Below are 13364 nucleotides of genomic sequence, written 5' to 3' on the forward strand. Positions count from 1 at the left end.
CGTTAGTTCTGGCATCTCACATTTGGAACTCGTGCTTGCACGAGAGTGTGCCACGAGGCTCGTATCCGGATGCATTGTGGAGCGCATTCCTCGACTCATTCCCAGAGGAGATCCCGGTCAAGCGGTTGCAGCTAAAACCTTGATGCCAGGTTCTCCCGCCCACTTGTCACCACCCAAGACTTCATTTCGGGGTTTTCATTGAACCACCGATAAGATAGGAATGCGTCAAACAGCCATTTTGCTCGTCGCCGCCGCTCTCGCAGTCTGCGGCCATGACCGTTGTGGCGGTACGCCGACCATGACCCCGACACCGACGCCGACGCCGACGCCGACGCCGGTACCCATGCCTTTTGCCGATGGCGCCCACGTCAACATATTTGCGGACAACGCCGCTGGGTTGAACGGGTGGGCTAACATTGTACCGGGCGCGCTCTTTACAGCATGGGCGATCCCGACCGCCGTTTGCGATCCAGTGAAATTTACCATCAGCACCGTGCCGGGGGGCATTACGATCAACGTTTACCAGTATCATCTGCAAACGTGCACAACGTGCGCGCCGCTGCCGAACAATGGCCAAGCGATCAGTTTCGACACAACCACCGGCTCGGTGTGGACGACAACGACGCTTGACGCTACGCACTTCACTCTTCTCAACGAAGACAAGTTGTGCTTGACACGCTGTCCAGGGTGCATCTCCGCTACAGACGCTGGTGACTCGGTCGTGGCGCAGCCGTGCAGCAACTTGCCGACGCAAGTGTGGACCATCACGCCCGCGCTAGAAGGTGCCGAGGCAAGTGGGAATCGCCATCCCAGTGGCTTAGCACCTCCGTAAAAGCCATTTTAACAAAAGATTGCATCATCTTGTACTGTGTGTTCGAAGGATCAGCGAGTCGTACCGCTGTACGATGGGGACGGTTGAAGTGCTCTTGTTGCATGGGGCGGTTTGCAGAGTCTGCTCGGACGGGCCAGAGTTGAGACGACTCCTTTGGTCGGCCTTGGATGACTCGAAGTGGACTCGTCCCTGCTCTAATGTCGGCTCGCCGAGCGTGTTCGGGAGCCTGGTGTTTCGATGGAGAACTGAGACGAGGTTCGTCAGTTCCGACGAGCGCACGAAGAAGATGAAGCTCAAAATCGGAGCCCAGAGGTCGTGGGTGATGCACATGCGAGTTCGTCTTGACTGCCAAAGCTGACTCTGTCGCCTCGATGAGCTCAATGACGCCAAGAGTTGGAGCAAGCTTGGAGGCAATGATGTTGCGCTCCGCCGTCTCTAAGCTCGACAGCAAATGCAGGGAGCGTTGATCTCGTCGCTGGGAGCTGATGCACGAGCGGGCCAAGTTGAGCGCATCCTGATGAGTGTGCTTGAGCCGTCGGGTAACCGCGACATCGGATTGTGGCTCACACCGAGCGCAATCGTCGTACTACCGGCGCTAAGACAGTGGCATCTACATTGCATGTATGAGGCAGCAGTCGCAGCCACAGCGATAGCAAAAAACAAATTTTATCAACGAATATGCAGAGCGCCCACAAGAGGTTACTGCGGCGCCGTGATGGCCATGAAGCGCTGCTTGACAAGCTCCAAGCACGCGCTGCGCTCGTCGACGATGAACGCAATATGGTCGATAGTGTCGTCGTCTTCGTGCTGCTACAACGTATTCCATCTAGCAAAGCTCGACGACTGCGACTGTACCTTGAAGTGGAAGACGACCGAGTTGGGCACCGTGCGGCGCGACGTGATCTTGGTCAAAAGCTTGAGTCGCCGGCGCTCGTCGATGCGACCCCAGCCCGGCCGATCGACCTCGGGCTCCACCGACAAGAGGTAGCCTACACGACACCTCAGCTCGCCATCCCTACATAGTCGAGTCTACCGTTGGTGACGACAAGCTCGCACGCGACGGCGCTGGCATCTTCGACGAGCTTCTTGGCCGGGAACCACTGAAACTCTTCTTTCGCTTGCTTCATCTCGTCGACGTTGATGACGAGCGGTGGCTCTCGCCAGATCGGGCGGCCGTCGCTCTCGTCCGGGAGCTGGTCGCTGCTGTTGGTCTTGGTCAAGCGCTGGACAGCGCCGGCCGCTTTCTCCATCCACCCGTTCATCGTAAAGAGCTTGGCGGGCTTACTCTCGTCAAGGTCGTCGGGCGAGACGACTTCGGGCGGGGCATCGCCTGTCCGACATGGCGCCGACGTGGCCGTGTACGGGCCGTACCCCGTCTCGTACCCCGCTCGGAGTCGCACGACATATGCTGTCCCCGGCGTGAGCTCGGTGAGCACACACGAGTTCTCTGTCGGCACGAGGTCGCGCGAGATCCAGAGGGCGGCGAGTCGGTTTTTTGAAAACTGAATGCAGTACTTTGTGACACTCGGGTCCAAGAGCGCTTCCCACGACACGACGATCGTTGTCGCCCCCGTCGCCTGCAGCGTCAGACCCGACGGCGCCGTCGCCATGTGCTTCTCGACGCTCTCGCTGTGGCGCAGCGGCGGCTCCTTGTCCATCGCGAGCCGCTCGAGGACCGGCGCGCCGTCGGCCGTCGTCTCGAACGCCCACAGGTCCGTGTCTTGGAGTCGCACAAACACGTGCGGGCCGCGCAGAATCTTCTCGTCGCACTTGATGAGCGACCCTTTCTCCAGCGCCACCGCCTCGGTCGACGCATCGTAGGACGGACCGGCGCGCGCCCGAAGACCGAGGAGGACGCGGTAGTAGAAGAGACCCGACTCGACCACGTCCGGGCACTCGCCGGCGAGGAAGACGACCACGCTGTTGTGACTCGAGGTACCGTGGCTCGGCGAAGTCTTTGGGCTCAAGAGCCGGCGCGACGACGCAGTCTCGATCGTCGTCATGGTCACGCTCGGCTCACTGTACGTGCCCCAGTTGGTCGGCGTGCCGCAGCGCACACGTAAGAGGTACTTCTCGCCCGGCTCGAGACCCACAACGGTGCCACTCACGTCGCTGCTGTGGTCGACAACGCTGCCCGATTGGCTCTTGACGGCCAGCGTGGCCCACGGATGGAAGCGGTGTTCCGACTGAAGCGCGTACTGCAGCTGGTACCGGGTCGCGCCGGGCACGTGGTCCCAAATGATCGAGAGCGAGTACGGGCCGTTGCGGAGGAGCAAGGGCGCGTGGGGCGGTACCGAGAGCGCGTCAAGTACATCCAAGAGCCGGGTCGGCGGCGAGCTGAACTGCAGCGTCACGGGCCGCGGCGCGCGCTGGAGCATCTCCATGACGGCGTGGAAGCGGAGCCCGCGGATATTGGCGCCGTCGATGGTCTCGAGGACGTCGCCACGCTCAAGCAACCCGGCTGCTTCGGCCTGGCCACGCGGCACGATGCTGTCGACCGTGATTTGCGACCGGTCGACGCCTTTGAAGAGAATGCCGAGCTTCCCGGCCTCGAAATGTACGCGCTTCCAGTCGTCGGCCATCGACTTGGACGAGCGGCGGAGGATCTCCTTGCTCTTGACACAGACCTCGACCCACTCGTCGTCGCCGACCATGAGCGCCGACTGCGTCACGCCGTCGAGCGTCGGCGGCGTCGTCGGCGCCTTTCCAAAGAGCAGCGGCGGCTTCCCGATCGTGCTCTTGAGCCGCTGGAGCGACTGAAGCGCGGATTGCGTCGGGAGCTTCCCCATCAATCGCTTCGCCTTGACCTTGAGCGATGACGCGCTCGTGTCATCGACGTACTCGCCCACGACAAGTTGTTCGACGACGCTGTCGTCGAGCGTCGCAAGGAACTCGTCGCGGACTGCGTCGAGGCCGCCGAGTACTTTGCTCACGTGCGCAAAGTTGTGTTGAAGAAACATGACAACGAAGCGGGAGATGGCCACGTCATCGACCAGGTCCGGGTCGGTCAACGGCGACAAGGCCGCGGTCTCTGGCTCGCTGCTGCGACTGGCCTTGCTGCCGACGAAGCAAAAGTGGCAGTCCTTCATGCGGCTAAACCCATCCAAGAGCACGCGGAAGGCTTCGGGGTTGGCCGCGACGTCCGGATCAATGTGGTACGAAAGGCTGAGGTGAAACTCTTGGAATGCGGGGAATGGGCGGCAGTCGAGGATGATGAGGTTCATGCTCGAGGCCAGCGTGCCCTGGACCTTCTGCGCCATGTACGACACGAGCTCGGACGGGTGCAGCGTCAAGCACGACGTCGCGCCGATCTGCTTGAGCGCCGAGACGGTCCGGTCCGTGAGCGGGCGATAGCACACCTACATACCCGACTAAGATGATTGCTAAGTACATTGGATACAAGCACCGAGAGAATGTCCTTGCGGAACGACGTGGGCGTGACGTGCATGGTCTGCAGCGCCTTGGCCAAGAGCGACGTTGCGTGCTCGACGCTCGTGATGCTGAGGCTCGTGAGCACCTGCGGCAGCTCGGCGGGGTCGGCGCGCAGCAGCAGCTCGCGCTTGTCTTGGAGGAGCGCGAGCGCGACAAAATGCAGCAGCGTCGGGTCGTCGTGCAGCAAGACCGCGTCCCATAGCGCAAACACCACGTCGGGCGCCGTGTTGCGTGCAAAGAGCGTCATGAACCACGGTGTCACGTACAGCTCGGGCGTCATATCGTGCTCGTCCAAGTAGCTACCTGCACGCAACTTCAGACGTGAGATCGCAAGCAAGAATTCTCTACGTACAGAGGCGCGGGTCGTGGTAGAGAAGGAGGAGGCGCAGCAGCCGCATGGAGCACTGGAGCGACCGGAACTCGCGGTCCGAGTAGACGTTGGTGAGGTACTTGTCGATGAACGTGTAGTAGCACTGGTACACGGCGGCCGGCGCGTCGAGGCCAAAGAGGAGGAGGAACGGCGCAAGCACTTCGTTCATGCCTTGCTTGTACCGGATCGTTTTGCACTTGCAGTAGTAGGTGAGTACGTGGAGAAGACAGTGTTCGAGGCCCGCCCGATCGTTCTCGTCAAAGTCCTTGGGCCGCGTCCGAGGCGCGTCCGCGCGGATCACGCGCTGGTTGGCGTCGTCCGCGTCGATCGGCGCAAAGATATCGCACTCGCCCGACTTGGCGCCGCCCGGCAGCAAGAGCGCTTGCCACACGCGCGCGCGGCGACTGGATGGCACGTGGCCAAGGTCGTGGCACAGCTGCGTGATGATGTACGTATCCGGGCGCCGGCGGTTGAGCTCCGCGTCGAGCGACCGCATGAGATCGTCGCGTGAGATCGGAGCGTGCGGGTCGTCGAGATGGCTCATCGGTGCGTTGCTCGTCGACATGCAAGATTGGGTGTCTTTCGCCACCTCTGCGCTTGGCTGCGTCCCACCGTCGTTGGGCTGCGCTTCGCCTGCGCCGCCAGCTGCCTCCATGGGCGCCTTGGGATCGACCTCCTGCGCCTTGGCATCGACGCCCGATAGCGCTTCCGCGTCGACCATGCACTCGGCCATCGCGCTCGCCTCGGTCTCGCTCGTCATGGCAAATCCCCGATTCGAAGCCATCTTGCAGTATCCGGATACCAAGATCCCGGTTTCCATTTTTGGCCAGAAAGGCCGACCCGCTTTGGCACTGCTCGACGCTCGCCAAGGCTGCAACGTAAGACTGCAGTCCGCAGGACGCTGAAGACGAAGACAGCGCGCTGATGCGAGTCAAGGCGAGGTAGTATATAGTTAAGTGCGGCTAATGACGCTGCGCGAGGTCTTCGACGGTCGCCATCACGTCGTCGATCGTGACGGGCGGGCTGCCGTCCATGGCGCCGTCGCCGTTGAGCAGCTCGACGACCTGCGCCATGCGCGCCTTTGGCAAGTCGAGGAAGCTCTCGACGAGGTCGCCGTCGATAAAGTTCTTGGCTTCGCTCACGTGCCGCTTGCTCTCGTACATGCGCCAGTCCTTGTGGAGGAGCCCGCCGACGCCCTTGCCCACCTTGTTGATGGCACTCGTGAGCCGCGAGAGAAACGTATACTGCGCCGCATCCAATGGCAAGACGACGCCGAGCATGCCGCTGACAGTCCCAAAGAGCGAGCTCGTCGCGCCCGGCGGTTGCATCACGAGCGAGCCGTGCCGGAACCGGTTGACGAAATCGCCAAGGTGAAACTCGCCCACGCACTCGAGGCGCGCGCGCTCCTCGTCGGTCGTCGCACCGCTCTGTCGCTGGACGCAAAAGAGGTTCAAGTCGGCCTCCGCCCCGAGCACGTGGTCGTCGTCCAGCATATCGATCGCCGTCATCCAGTTCGAGTTGAGGTCCTTGGCGACTTCCTCGACGCTGCCATCGAGCGCCTTGTAGTTGAGCAGCGAGACCGACTTCATGAGGTCGCCGACCGCGATAAAGTCGCCGCGCGACTCGAGGAAGAGCACGAGCGTGTGGCCGTGGTGGCCGCATTCGGCGACGAGCTCCTTCTCGAGGTCGTCCGTGTCGCTCCACTTGTACACTTGGGTCTTGCTGTTGATGCCCGCGAGCAGCTTGTTCTGGAACGCGTTCAGACAGTAGACCGCGCCCTTGACTTCCTTCTCAGCCACGAGCACGAGCTTGGACGCGACGACCTGGAAGACGAGGATGCGGCCTTGGTGCGGCTCGAGCTCCTCTTCATGCACGTACGCCGTCCCGACGCAGTAGTAGCGGGACGCGTCGTCGAACGACGCCGACACGATCGCACACCCAATCTCAAACGGATCCAGCTTGTATGCATGCAGCGTATCGAATGACTGGTCGTCCAGAAGGCGCACGTAGCCGACCTCGACCTCCTCCATGTGCGTCTCGTCCAGCGTGTACTTGATGGTCGTGACGCCGAGCGTGTGCGACACCGGGTCGTGCGCGAGCCGGCGCGGCCACTCGTGCAGCGGGACGCTCTGCACATGCAGCTTTTGAATGTCGTCGATCGTGCCGAGCGTGAGCTCATCCGGCGACGCGAGCGCGAGGCAGTCGGGCAGCGCGGGCGAGTCGAAGGCGCACATGACGCTCACTTCTTTCGCATTCACGTTGGAAAAGTGGAGCTTGCCGTTGCTGCTGTAGATGACCGTCGGGCGGTCCGAAGCCGCAAACACGTGCAACACGTCCTTGGACCGGAACGCCGACAACAAGATCGGCTGCGTGCCGAGGCTAATGCGCTTGAGCGGCGCGAGCGACCCGTCGTGCGCAAGCGTAAACACGAGCAGCGTGCCGTCGCCCATGCCCACAAGCAGATGCGCCACGCTCTCAAAGGCGATTGTGAGCAGCGAGCGCGGCAGCACGTCGCCGCCGAGCAGTTGCTTGGTCTCGAGCGCCAAGCTCGGCAGCGACAGCAGCGACACCGAGAGCTCCGACCAGAGACCGACGACGACGCGCGACGCCTTCGGCAGCCGCGTCTCCCAGTGGCGGCCGTCCACGCTCTTCGTGTCGCTCGTCGGCGGCGAAATGTCGAGACACGCAATCTCGTGGGCCATGCGCGTCTCTGCCACGAGATGCAGCTGCGCGCCGTCGATTTCAAAGTAGATGAGGACACCGCCGGCGATCGCAACGACGGCTTGGGACGGGTTGGCAGCCGCGACCGTGATGCGACCCGGCGCCTTCCACGTCGCAAGGACCGCGCTCGTCGCACACGCAATCAGTCGCACGTCAAACTCGGTGACTTGAAGCCACGCATCGCCAAGCACGTTGCGGCAGAGGAGCGTCTTGGACGGGTTCAAGCCCTGGATCTCGTGCTCGGCGAGCTCAACGTCACCGTCGTCGCCGTCGGTCGAGAACCCCAACACGCGCGTCTCCGACACGAAGCTCTGGACGAGGTACGCGTCTTGGTCGGCGGCAAACGACATGCGGAGCGCCCACATGCCCTTGATGCCCGGGAGCTCGGTCGCCGCTTGTTCGTTGATGCCAATGCCGTTGCGGATGATGCGAAGGGACCCGTCCTTGTACGCGCCGCTGCAGGTCACCACTTGACCTTGGCCTTGGCGGTCGAGGTCCATTACGACAAAGTCGACAATCGGGCCAATGTTGACGTAGGCGTCGAGCACCTCGAGGTACGAGCCGGTTGTCGTGTCGCGCGCGGGAAGGAGCTTGACGAGCTGCGAGTCGCCGGTCGCGCTGCCGACAAAGACGACGCCGTTGTCAAGGTACGAGAGCGTCGACGCGATGCTGGTCTCGCCGAGCACTTCAAGCGCAATGCCCGTCACCACGTCCTTGTTGCGCTGCAGAGCGACGACTTGAAGGAGACCAAACTGGTCGGCCAAGAGGAAGCGCGAGCCATCCCGGTCGACCTGCCCGTACACCTGGATGATCGTGCTCTGCATTGAGATAGCATGGCACGTGCTGCCGTTGTGGTACACGATCATCTGCTGGCTCACGATGAGGACGCCGCCCGCGGGCGCCGGCACGGGAATGAGCAAGTTGGCGCTCGACTCGACATGCGACTGGCTCCACGGCCCTTCGGCCAGCTCTCGCTCCTTGGCCAAGACGACGTACGTCTTGACGTGCCGGCCCTTCTGGTCTTCGTACAGCACTGCGATCGTGGGCTTGGCGCAGCCAAAGAGAAACTTGACGTCGATGACGCGCAGCTCGTCCATGCGAATGTTGAACGCGTCCGAGAGCTTGCCACTTGCGTCCATGGGAATCACTTTAAAGTAGCCTACGAACAATCGTCGGTTGCAGCGACTCGGCACTCGCATCGTACCTTCGTAGAGGTTCATGCCAATGAGGCGGCCTTCCGGGTCAATGTTGCCGCTCGTGACGACGTCGCTCATGCGGCCAATCGGGTCGCGAATGTTGCCTTGGGCCCGCGTGACAATGCTCTTGGTCGCCGGATCGTACGCGAGGACGCAAAACTGGTGCCTACCGCCATGCATTGTACCCTTTTCGCCGACGATAGAGGCCATGGTACCGCTGCGTGCACACAAAGAGGAGGTCCACGGGCGACGAGGGCGGGCGAAACACCTCGAGCATCGTGATGCGACCATAGATCGCCACGTCGTGGACGGGCGTGAGCCCTTCGGGCGTAAGCAGGTGGATCTCGACGCGCGTGGTCTTGGCAAGCACGAGGTTGACGTCGCTGGCGCCCGTGAAGCGCCCGACGACCGAGTGCGAGACGCTCGTCGGCTTGTGCGCAGTGACCACGTAGCTCTTCCGGTCGTCCATCCTGCGGCCGCGAATCGCTTTCTTGAGCCAACCGCCAATCCCCAGCCTCGATGCTCCACATACAAAACTGCAGTGACTTGGCCGCATCCGGATAACACTCATCATATCCGGCGCTCGCGAAATCTTTTGGTGGCGCCACGACGAAGGATCGCGAAGTCGCCGCGCTTTTCGAGGGAGTTGGCGCCTCGCTTCGGGATTGACGATACCTTGCATGCAACCCACAAGCCCCGCAAGAAAGGAAAAGCCCGCTCTCTATTTATAGCGCGCGGGCTTGGAGCGCGCCATGAACTTCGACCTCGACCTCAGGATGGACCTCAGCATGGGCCTCAGCATGGACCTCAGCATGGGCCTCAGCATGGACCTCAGCATGGACCTCAGCATGGACCTCAGCATGGACCTCGACCTCGACCTCAGCACGGACCCGAGCATGGACCTCTTCTTCGACCCGGCGATGGAGACAATCGACGTCGACCTCGGCATGGACGTGGCCGACGCCTTTGACGTCCCATCGCCGCGCGAGGCCGTCGCCTGGCCCGCATACGAGGACAACGACGAGAAGCAACTGTCGGTGGACGACGTTGAGAAGCAACTGCCAGTGGACGACGACGCGAGCTCGACCGACAGCAGCAGCACCGACGAGCGTCAGACGCAGCGCGGCCGGTGGACGCAGGACGAGCACGACCGGTTCCTCACCGGCTACAAACTCTACGGTCGGTCGTGGAAGCTCATCGCGACGCACGTCGTGCCAACCCGGTCCTACACGCAGGTCCGGACGCATGCGCAAAAGTACCTCCTAAGTCGGCAGTCGAGCTCCAAGGACCCGCGGAGCCTCCCCAGCTCGCCCCTCCTCCTCTCGCCGGCCCATGGTCGTGTGTCGTCGGTCGTCGCATGAGTTGAGATCCAGTGAAGTCGTCTTACATGTTACATCGTCGTCGTTGCCTGCATACGACAGAGCCGAAGCGCGACGAGGTGGATCACGTGCAACATGGACATGACTTGGATGTTGCATCATCCATCCGATGATACGGTGAGGAGGAAGGGTACTGTACTTTATTATACGACCAAATATGTTAGACTTGTTAAATAGGAGCGCCTTAGCAGGACAGGCGCTCGGGCAACGACCCGGCGTCGGCCATCTTCTTGTGCTTGATGCAGAAGCCGCTCATGCGACCCGCGTGGTTGCAGCCGTCGACGCTGCAGCGCTTGCCACCGCCGTGGCTGTAACACGCGCCACCGACTTGGGCGCTCCGCGAGCAGCCGTCGACGTTGCAGCGGCGGCCGCCACCATGGCTCACACAAAAGCCGCCCTTGTGCGCGCAGCGCTGGCAGCCTTCCCACTTGCAGTAGTGACGGTTCCCGTGCTTACCGCCGCCGTGGCTGTAGCAGGTACCACCGGTCTGCGCGCTCTTGGTGCAGCCCTCGACCGTGCAGCGGCGACCGCCGCCATGGGCGATGCAGAAGCCGCCCTTGTGCGCACACTTTTGACAGCCGTCCATCTTGCACATGTGGCGGCCGCCATGGTCCATGCAGACGCGTTTGCGCTTCGCTTGCTTCTCGCAGCCGGGAAAGATGCACACGCGGAAGCTGGGCGACGTCGCGACATCGGGTTTCTGGGCTTCCCGGGCGTGGTGGAGGCAGGCGCCGTGGACCTTGGCGAAGCGGTGGCAGGTAGCGTCGTAGGCGCAGAGGTGCATGAGCGGTGGCAGCGTCACGTGCTGGCGGGTGGGCATGATGGCGCGACTTGGAAAATGAGCAGCCGTGGGATCGATGTCATGTTTCGGTCTGAACCGGCTCCACCACGTATTTCCCACAAGTGTCTCAAACCGTCGTCGCAGGGATTGGTGCAAATGCATGCACGGGTTTGTAAGCCACAAATCTCCGGTGCGCAAGCAAGTGGTCACCGTTTCGCGGCCGAGAGAGGGCATGCGGACGGGCGGCGTTCAGCGGCCACTGGCACCATGAGCTCAAAGATGACCATACCGGGGCTGGGCACCGAGACGGTTTGGAGAAAGGTTGGCCACGAAAGCTGACGCGATCGCTGGAATAAAATAGCTCCGACCATGCGGCAACGAACCTCGCAAACTGTATGGGTCCAGCGCCGACCACATAATAATATCGAGTGCGTCGGCGATTCGCATGTGATCGATTTCGCAACAGCGGGCGGGGGAAAGCGAAGTTCGAAGCCGCGACATGTGCCAGCGTCCACGGTCAATCGCACACTTTCACTGGCGATTTGTATCGAGTGGATTGCGTAAGGCAGGGTGACACTTCGCGCGACCACAACGCCACGAAAGTAACCTTGCATCTGTATGAAAACAGTCCCGACGTATAACGTCATCGACCAAGAAGACTTAGTTCTTGTATGAGGGGCGTGTAGACCATGTCTTCTGTCCGTCGAAGAAGCATGCCCGAAGTTCGGGATGCTGACGGGGCTTTATAGGCAGATCCTTCAATGCAATGTTATGCCACTTATAATCCACGTTGGCTCAGTCATGTGCGGTTGTGGGTAGGGTGTTTCTCTAGAAATTGAGGCGTGCAGCTATTACTGAGGGAAGCTCCACGTCACCCGTCATGTTATGCTTGCATCACGTGGTGCGGCCGCCACAACGCTACTAGTAGCTGCAAAGGTAGCGATGGTCGCTCGAGGAGACTTCGGCGTCGTTCACTTTTCTATCGTCGCAGCGCAGGTCCAGTGGAGCGACTGGTTCGAGGCGCGCCACATGGACTACCGTTGCCGCAACGGGCCTATGAGCGTCCGTTGTTCATGACACTGAGGGGGTAGGGTTATTCCAGCCGGTGATTGCAGACATTCTGTTCGACTTTGCGTTTTTCTAACACGGTTACTTACCTCGAACGAAACCCCAACCGCTGAGTCGATGACGAGAGATGTTATAACGCACTGAACCGTTGCTGGGTCGTGTTATGTCAAGTGTTACACACAACGCCTCTCAGAACTGGTGCTGAACTAGGACTAGTAGGGCGAGAGGACGCGGCAGACGTCGCACCACGAAGGCTGTATTGGTGTTGTAAGCAGCGCGTGGACCGCAGGCCTTTGCCGCACGAGGGCCTCCATGCGCTGCCGCGTCTCGCGGAGGCGGCGGCTCAGCGGCGCCGAGGAAGCCTGGTACTCGATGATCATGCGTGTGAAGAGGAGCTCGAGCTCGTTGCCTTGACGCTGCTCGTACAAGCACTCGAGGCCGTCGTAGAGGGCGCCTTGCCGCGGTGCGCTACAGCACGGGCACGGCGCCTTGCCATCAATATGCGCCACAAGCGTATCGAGGAGCGTTACGAGCGTCTGCATCACGGGAAAGTCATTTCGCCGCAGGAGCTGCATGTACAGCTTGTGTTGGTGTTCCGCAACGTACAGGATGCAATGCAGGTGCAGCGTCGTGTGGATGTCGAGCCACGGCTCAGGCGACGAGAACCCGAGCTCGAGCCAGCGGGGGTGCGGCGTCAACGGCGTCTCGAGCGGCGACGAAGGGAACGAGACCCGCCAGAGCGCGGCCAGCTGGTCTTGCGCAAAGACGCTTCCGACGTCAAGCGTCTCCCATCGCCCGACAAGCTCCTGCAGCAGCTCTTCCGCGATCGCTTCGGACGTCGATTTCCACATCCTGCGGCGAGCTTCGATCTTGGTTGTACGGTTACTGTCTGCAAATTTATCCGGATGCTGTGGTGTTTGACAGCAAGGCAAAGTGGCAAGTCGCCGTTGCATGATGAGCTCTTCCACCACTGCTTCCACCACGCTTGGCCTCCTACCCTCCTCACCTGCTAAAGCTCCTCGCGTCCATGCAGATGATTGACCAAGCCTCGCCAGAGGCAAGGTACTGCATGTGATAGTGTGATAGCCCTTGCCAGCACCAGCGGAGATGGCTGCCTTGCATGATGATGCGTCGGGCAATGGTGTGTATTTCGAGTGGTTGTGGCGTCTATGTCTTACTTGGGCGTGGCCGGAGGAGGCGCCCACTTGCCACGCTTGCGCAGGAAGCGCGCGATCCACGGCGTGACGGCGATCGTGAGTCCGCCGCGCACTGGACCTACGCAGGACCAAATGAGGAGGAGCAGGAGGATCTTACGCCGACGCACCTGTGGCTACGGTCGCCAAGTACGCGAGCAAAAGCGTGCCTGCATTCGGGTCGATCTTGGACATGTCGACGAACGGAATGTGGGCTTCGCGGATGTCGATGCCATACTCGATGGCCGAGAAGGCGACGCCGAGCGTGGTCACAAAGACAGACGAGTGCACAACGACCGCGACCTTGCCGTACTGCTTCATGATCTCCTTCAACTTGGCCGTGTGCTTGGCGAACGCCTCTTTGGAGAAGTCCCTCCGCGGCAAACTCCGGG

General features: G+C 61.5%; 7 protein-coding genes across 7 annotated transcripts; 2 read left to right on the forward strand and 5 right to left on the reverse strand.

Moving 5' to 3' along the window:
• Positions 1–207: 207 nt before the first annotated feature.
• Positions 208–855, forward strand: SDRG_15175 (hypothetical protein). Its single transcript, XM_008621339.1, has one exon. It carries the CDS (start codon positions 221–223, stop codon positions 830–832), a length of 612 nt encoding a protein of 203 aa, XP_008619561.1. The 5' UTR covers positions 208–220; the 3' UTR covers positions 833–855.
• A 676-nt stretch (positions 856–1531) lies between these two features.
• Positions 1532–5394, reverse strand: SDRG_15176 (hypothetical protein; the record flags this gene model as incomplete). The annotated part of the gene is made up of 5 exons (XM_008621340.1): positions 1532–1642; positions 1688–1821; positions 1866–4191; positions 4239–4567; positions 4617–5394. The coding sequence occupies 5 exons, from the start codon at positions 5392–5394 to the stop codon at positions 1532–1534; spliced, it is 3678 nt and encodes a 1225-aa protein (XP_008619562.1).
• A 202-nt stretch (positions 5395–5596) lies between these two features.
• Positions 5597–9020, reverse strand: SDRG_15177 (DNA damage-binding protein 1; the record flags this gene model as incomplete). The annotated part of the gene is made up of 3 exons (XM_008621341.1): positions 5597–8514; positions 8560–8717; positions 8767–9020. The coding sequence occupies 3 exons, from the start codon at positions 9018–9020 to the stop codon at positions 5597–5599; spliced, it is 3330 nt and encodes a 1109-aa protein (XP_008619563.1).
• Positions 9021–9303: 283 nt separating this feature from the next.
• Positions 9304–9990, forward strand: SDRG_15178 (hypothetical protein; the record flags this gene model as incomplete). The annotated part of the gene is made up of 1 exon (XM_008621342.1): positions 9304–9990. The coding sequence occupies one exon, from the start codon at positions 9304–9306 to the stop codon at positions 9910–9912; it is 609 nt and encodes a 202-aa protein (XP_008619564.1). The 3' UTR covers positions 9913–9990.
• A 58-nt stretch (positions 9991–10048) lies between these two features.
• Positions 10049–10758, reverse strand: SDRG_15179 (hypothetical protein). The gene has a single exon (XM_008621343.1). The coding sequence runs from the start codon at positions 10748–10750 to the stop codon at positions 10115–10117; it is 636 nt and encodes a 211-aa protein (XP_008619565.1). The 5' UTR covers positions 10751–10758; the 3' UTR covers positions 10049–10114.
• Positions 10759–11901: 1143 nt separating this feature from the next.
• SDRG_15180 (hypothetical protein) lies at positions 11902–12684 on the reverse strand. The gene has a single exon (XM_008621344.1). The coding sequence runs from the start codon at positions 12628–12630 to the stop codon at positions 11992–11994; it is 639 nt and encodes a 212-aa protein (XP_008619566.1). The 5' UTR covers positions 12631–12684; the 3' UTR covers positions 11902–11991.
• Positions 12685–12797: 113 nt separating this feature from the next.
• On the reverse strand, positions 12798–13364 carry SDRG_15181 (hypothetical protein). The gene is made up of 2 exons (XM_008621345.1): positions 13104–13364; positions 12798–13054 (listed from the first exon to the last, which is right to left on the reverse strand). Exons 1-2 carry the CDS (start codon positions 13291–13293, stop codon positions 12954–12956), a joined length of 291 nt encoding a protein of 96 aa, XP_008619567.1. The 5' UTR covers positions 13294–13364; the 3' UTR covers positions 12798–12953.

Source organism: Saprolegnia diclina (genome assembly GCF_000281045.1).
Source record: "Saprolegnia diclina VS20 unplaced genomic scaffold supercont1.86, whole genome shotgun sequence".
Classification (NCBI taxonomy): Eukaryota; Oomycota; class Saprolegniomycetes; order Saprolegniales; family Saprolegniaceae; genus Saprolegnia; species Saprolegnia diclina.

Excerpts from the sequence above, each read along its gene's own strand:
- SDRG_15181 (XM_008621345.1), bottom strand. The coding sequence starts at position 13,293 with ATGAAGCAGTACGGCAAGGTCGCGGTCGTTGTGCACTCGTCTGTCTTT. Across the intron at positions 13,055-13,103 it reads CTTGGCGACCGTAGCCACAG|GTCCAGTGCGCGGCGGACTC; the intron begins GTGCGTCGGCGT and ends GGTCCTGCGTAG.
- SDRG_15175 (XM_008621339.1), top strand. The coding sequence starts at position 221 with ATGCGTCAAACAGCCATTTTGCTCGTCGCCGCCGCTCTCGCAGTCTGC.
- SDRG_15179 (XM_008621343.1), bottom strand. The coding sequence starts at position 10,750 with ATGCCCACCCGCCAGCACGTGACGCTGCCACCGCTCATGCACCTCTGC.
- SDRG_15180 (XM_008621344.1), bottom strand. The coding sequence starts at position 12,630 with ATGTGGAAATCGACGTCCGAAGCGATCGCGGAAGAGCTGCTGCAGGAG.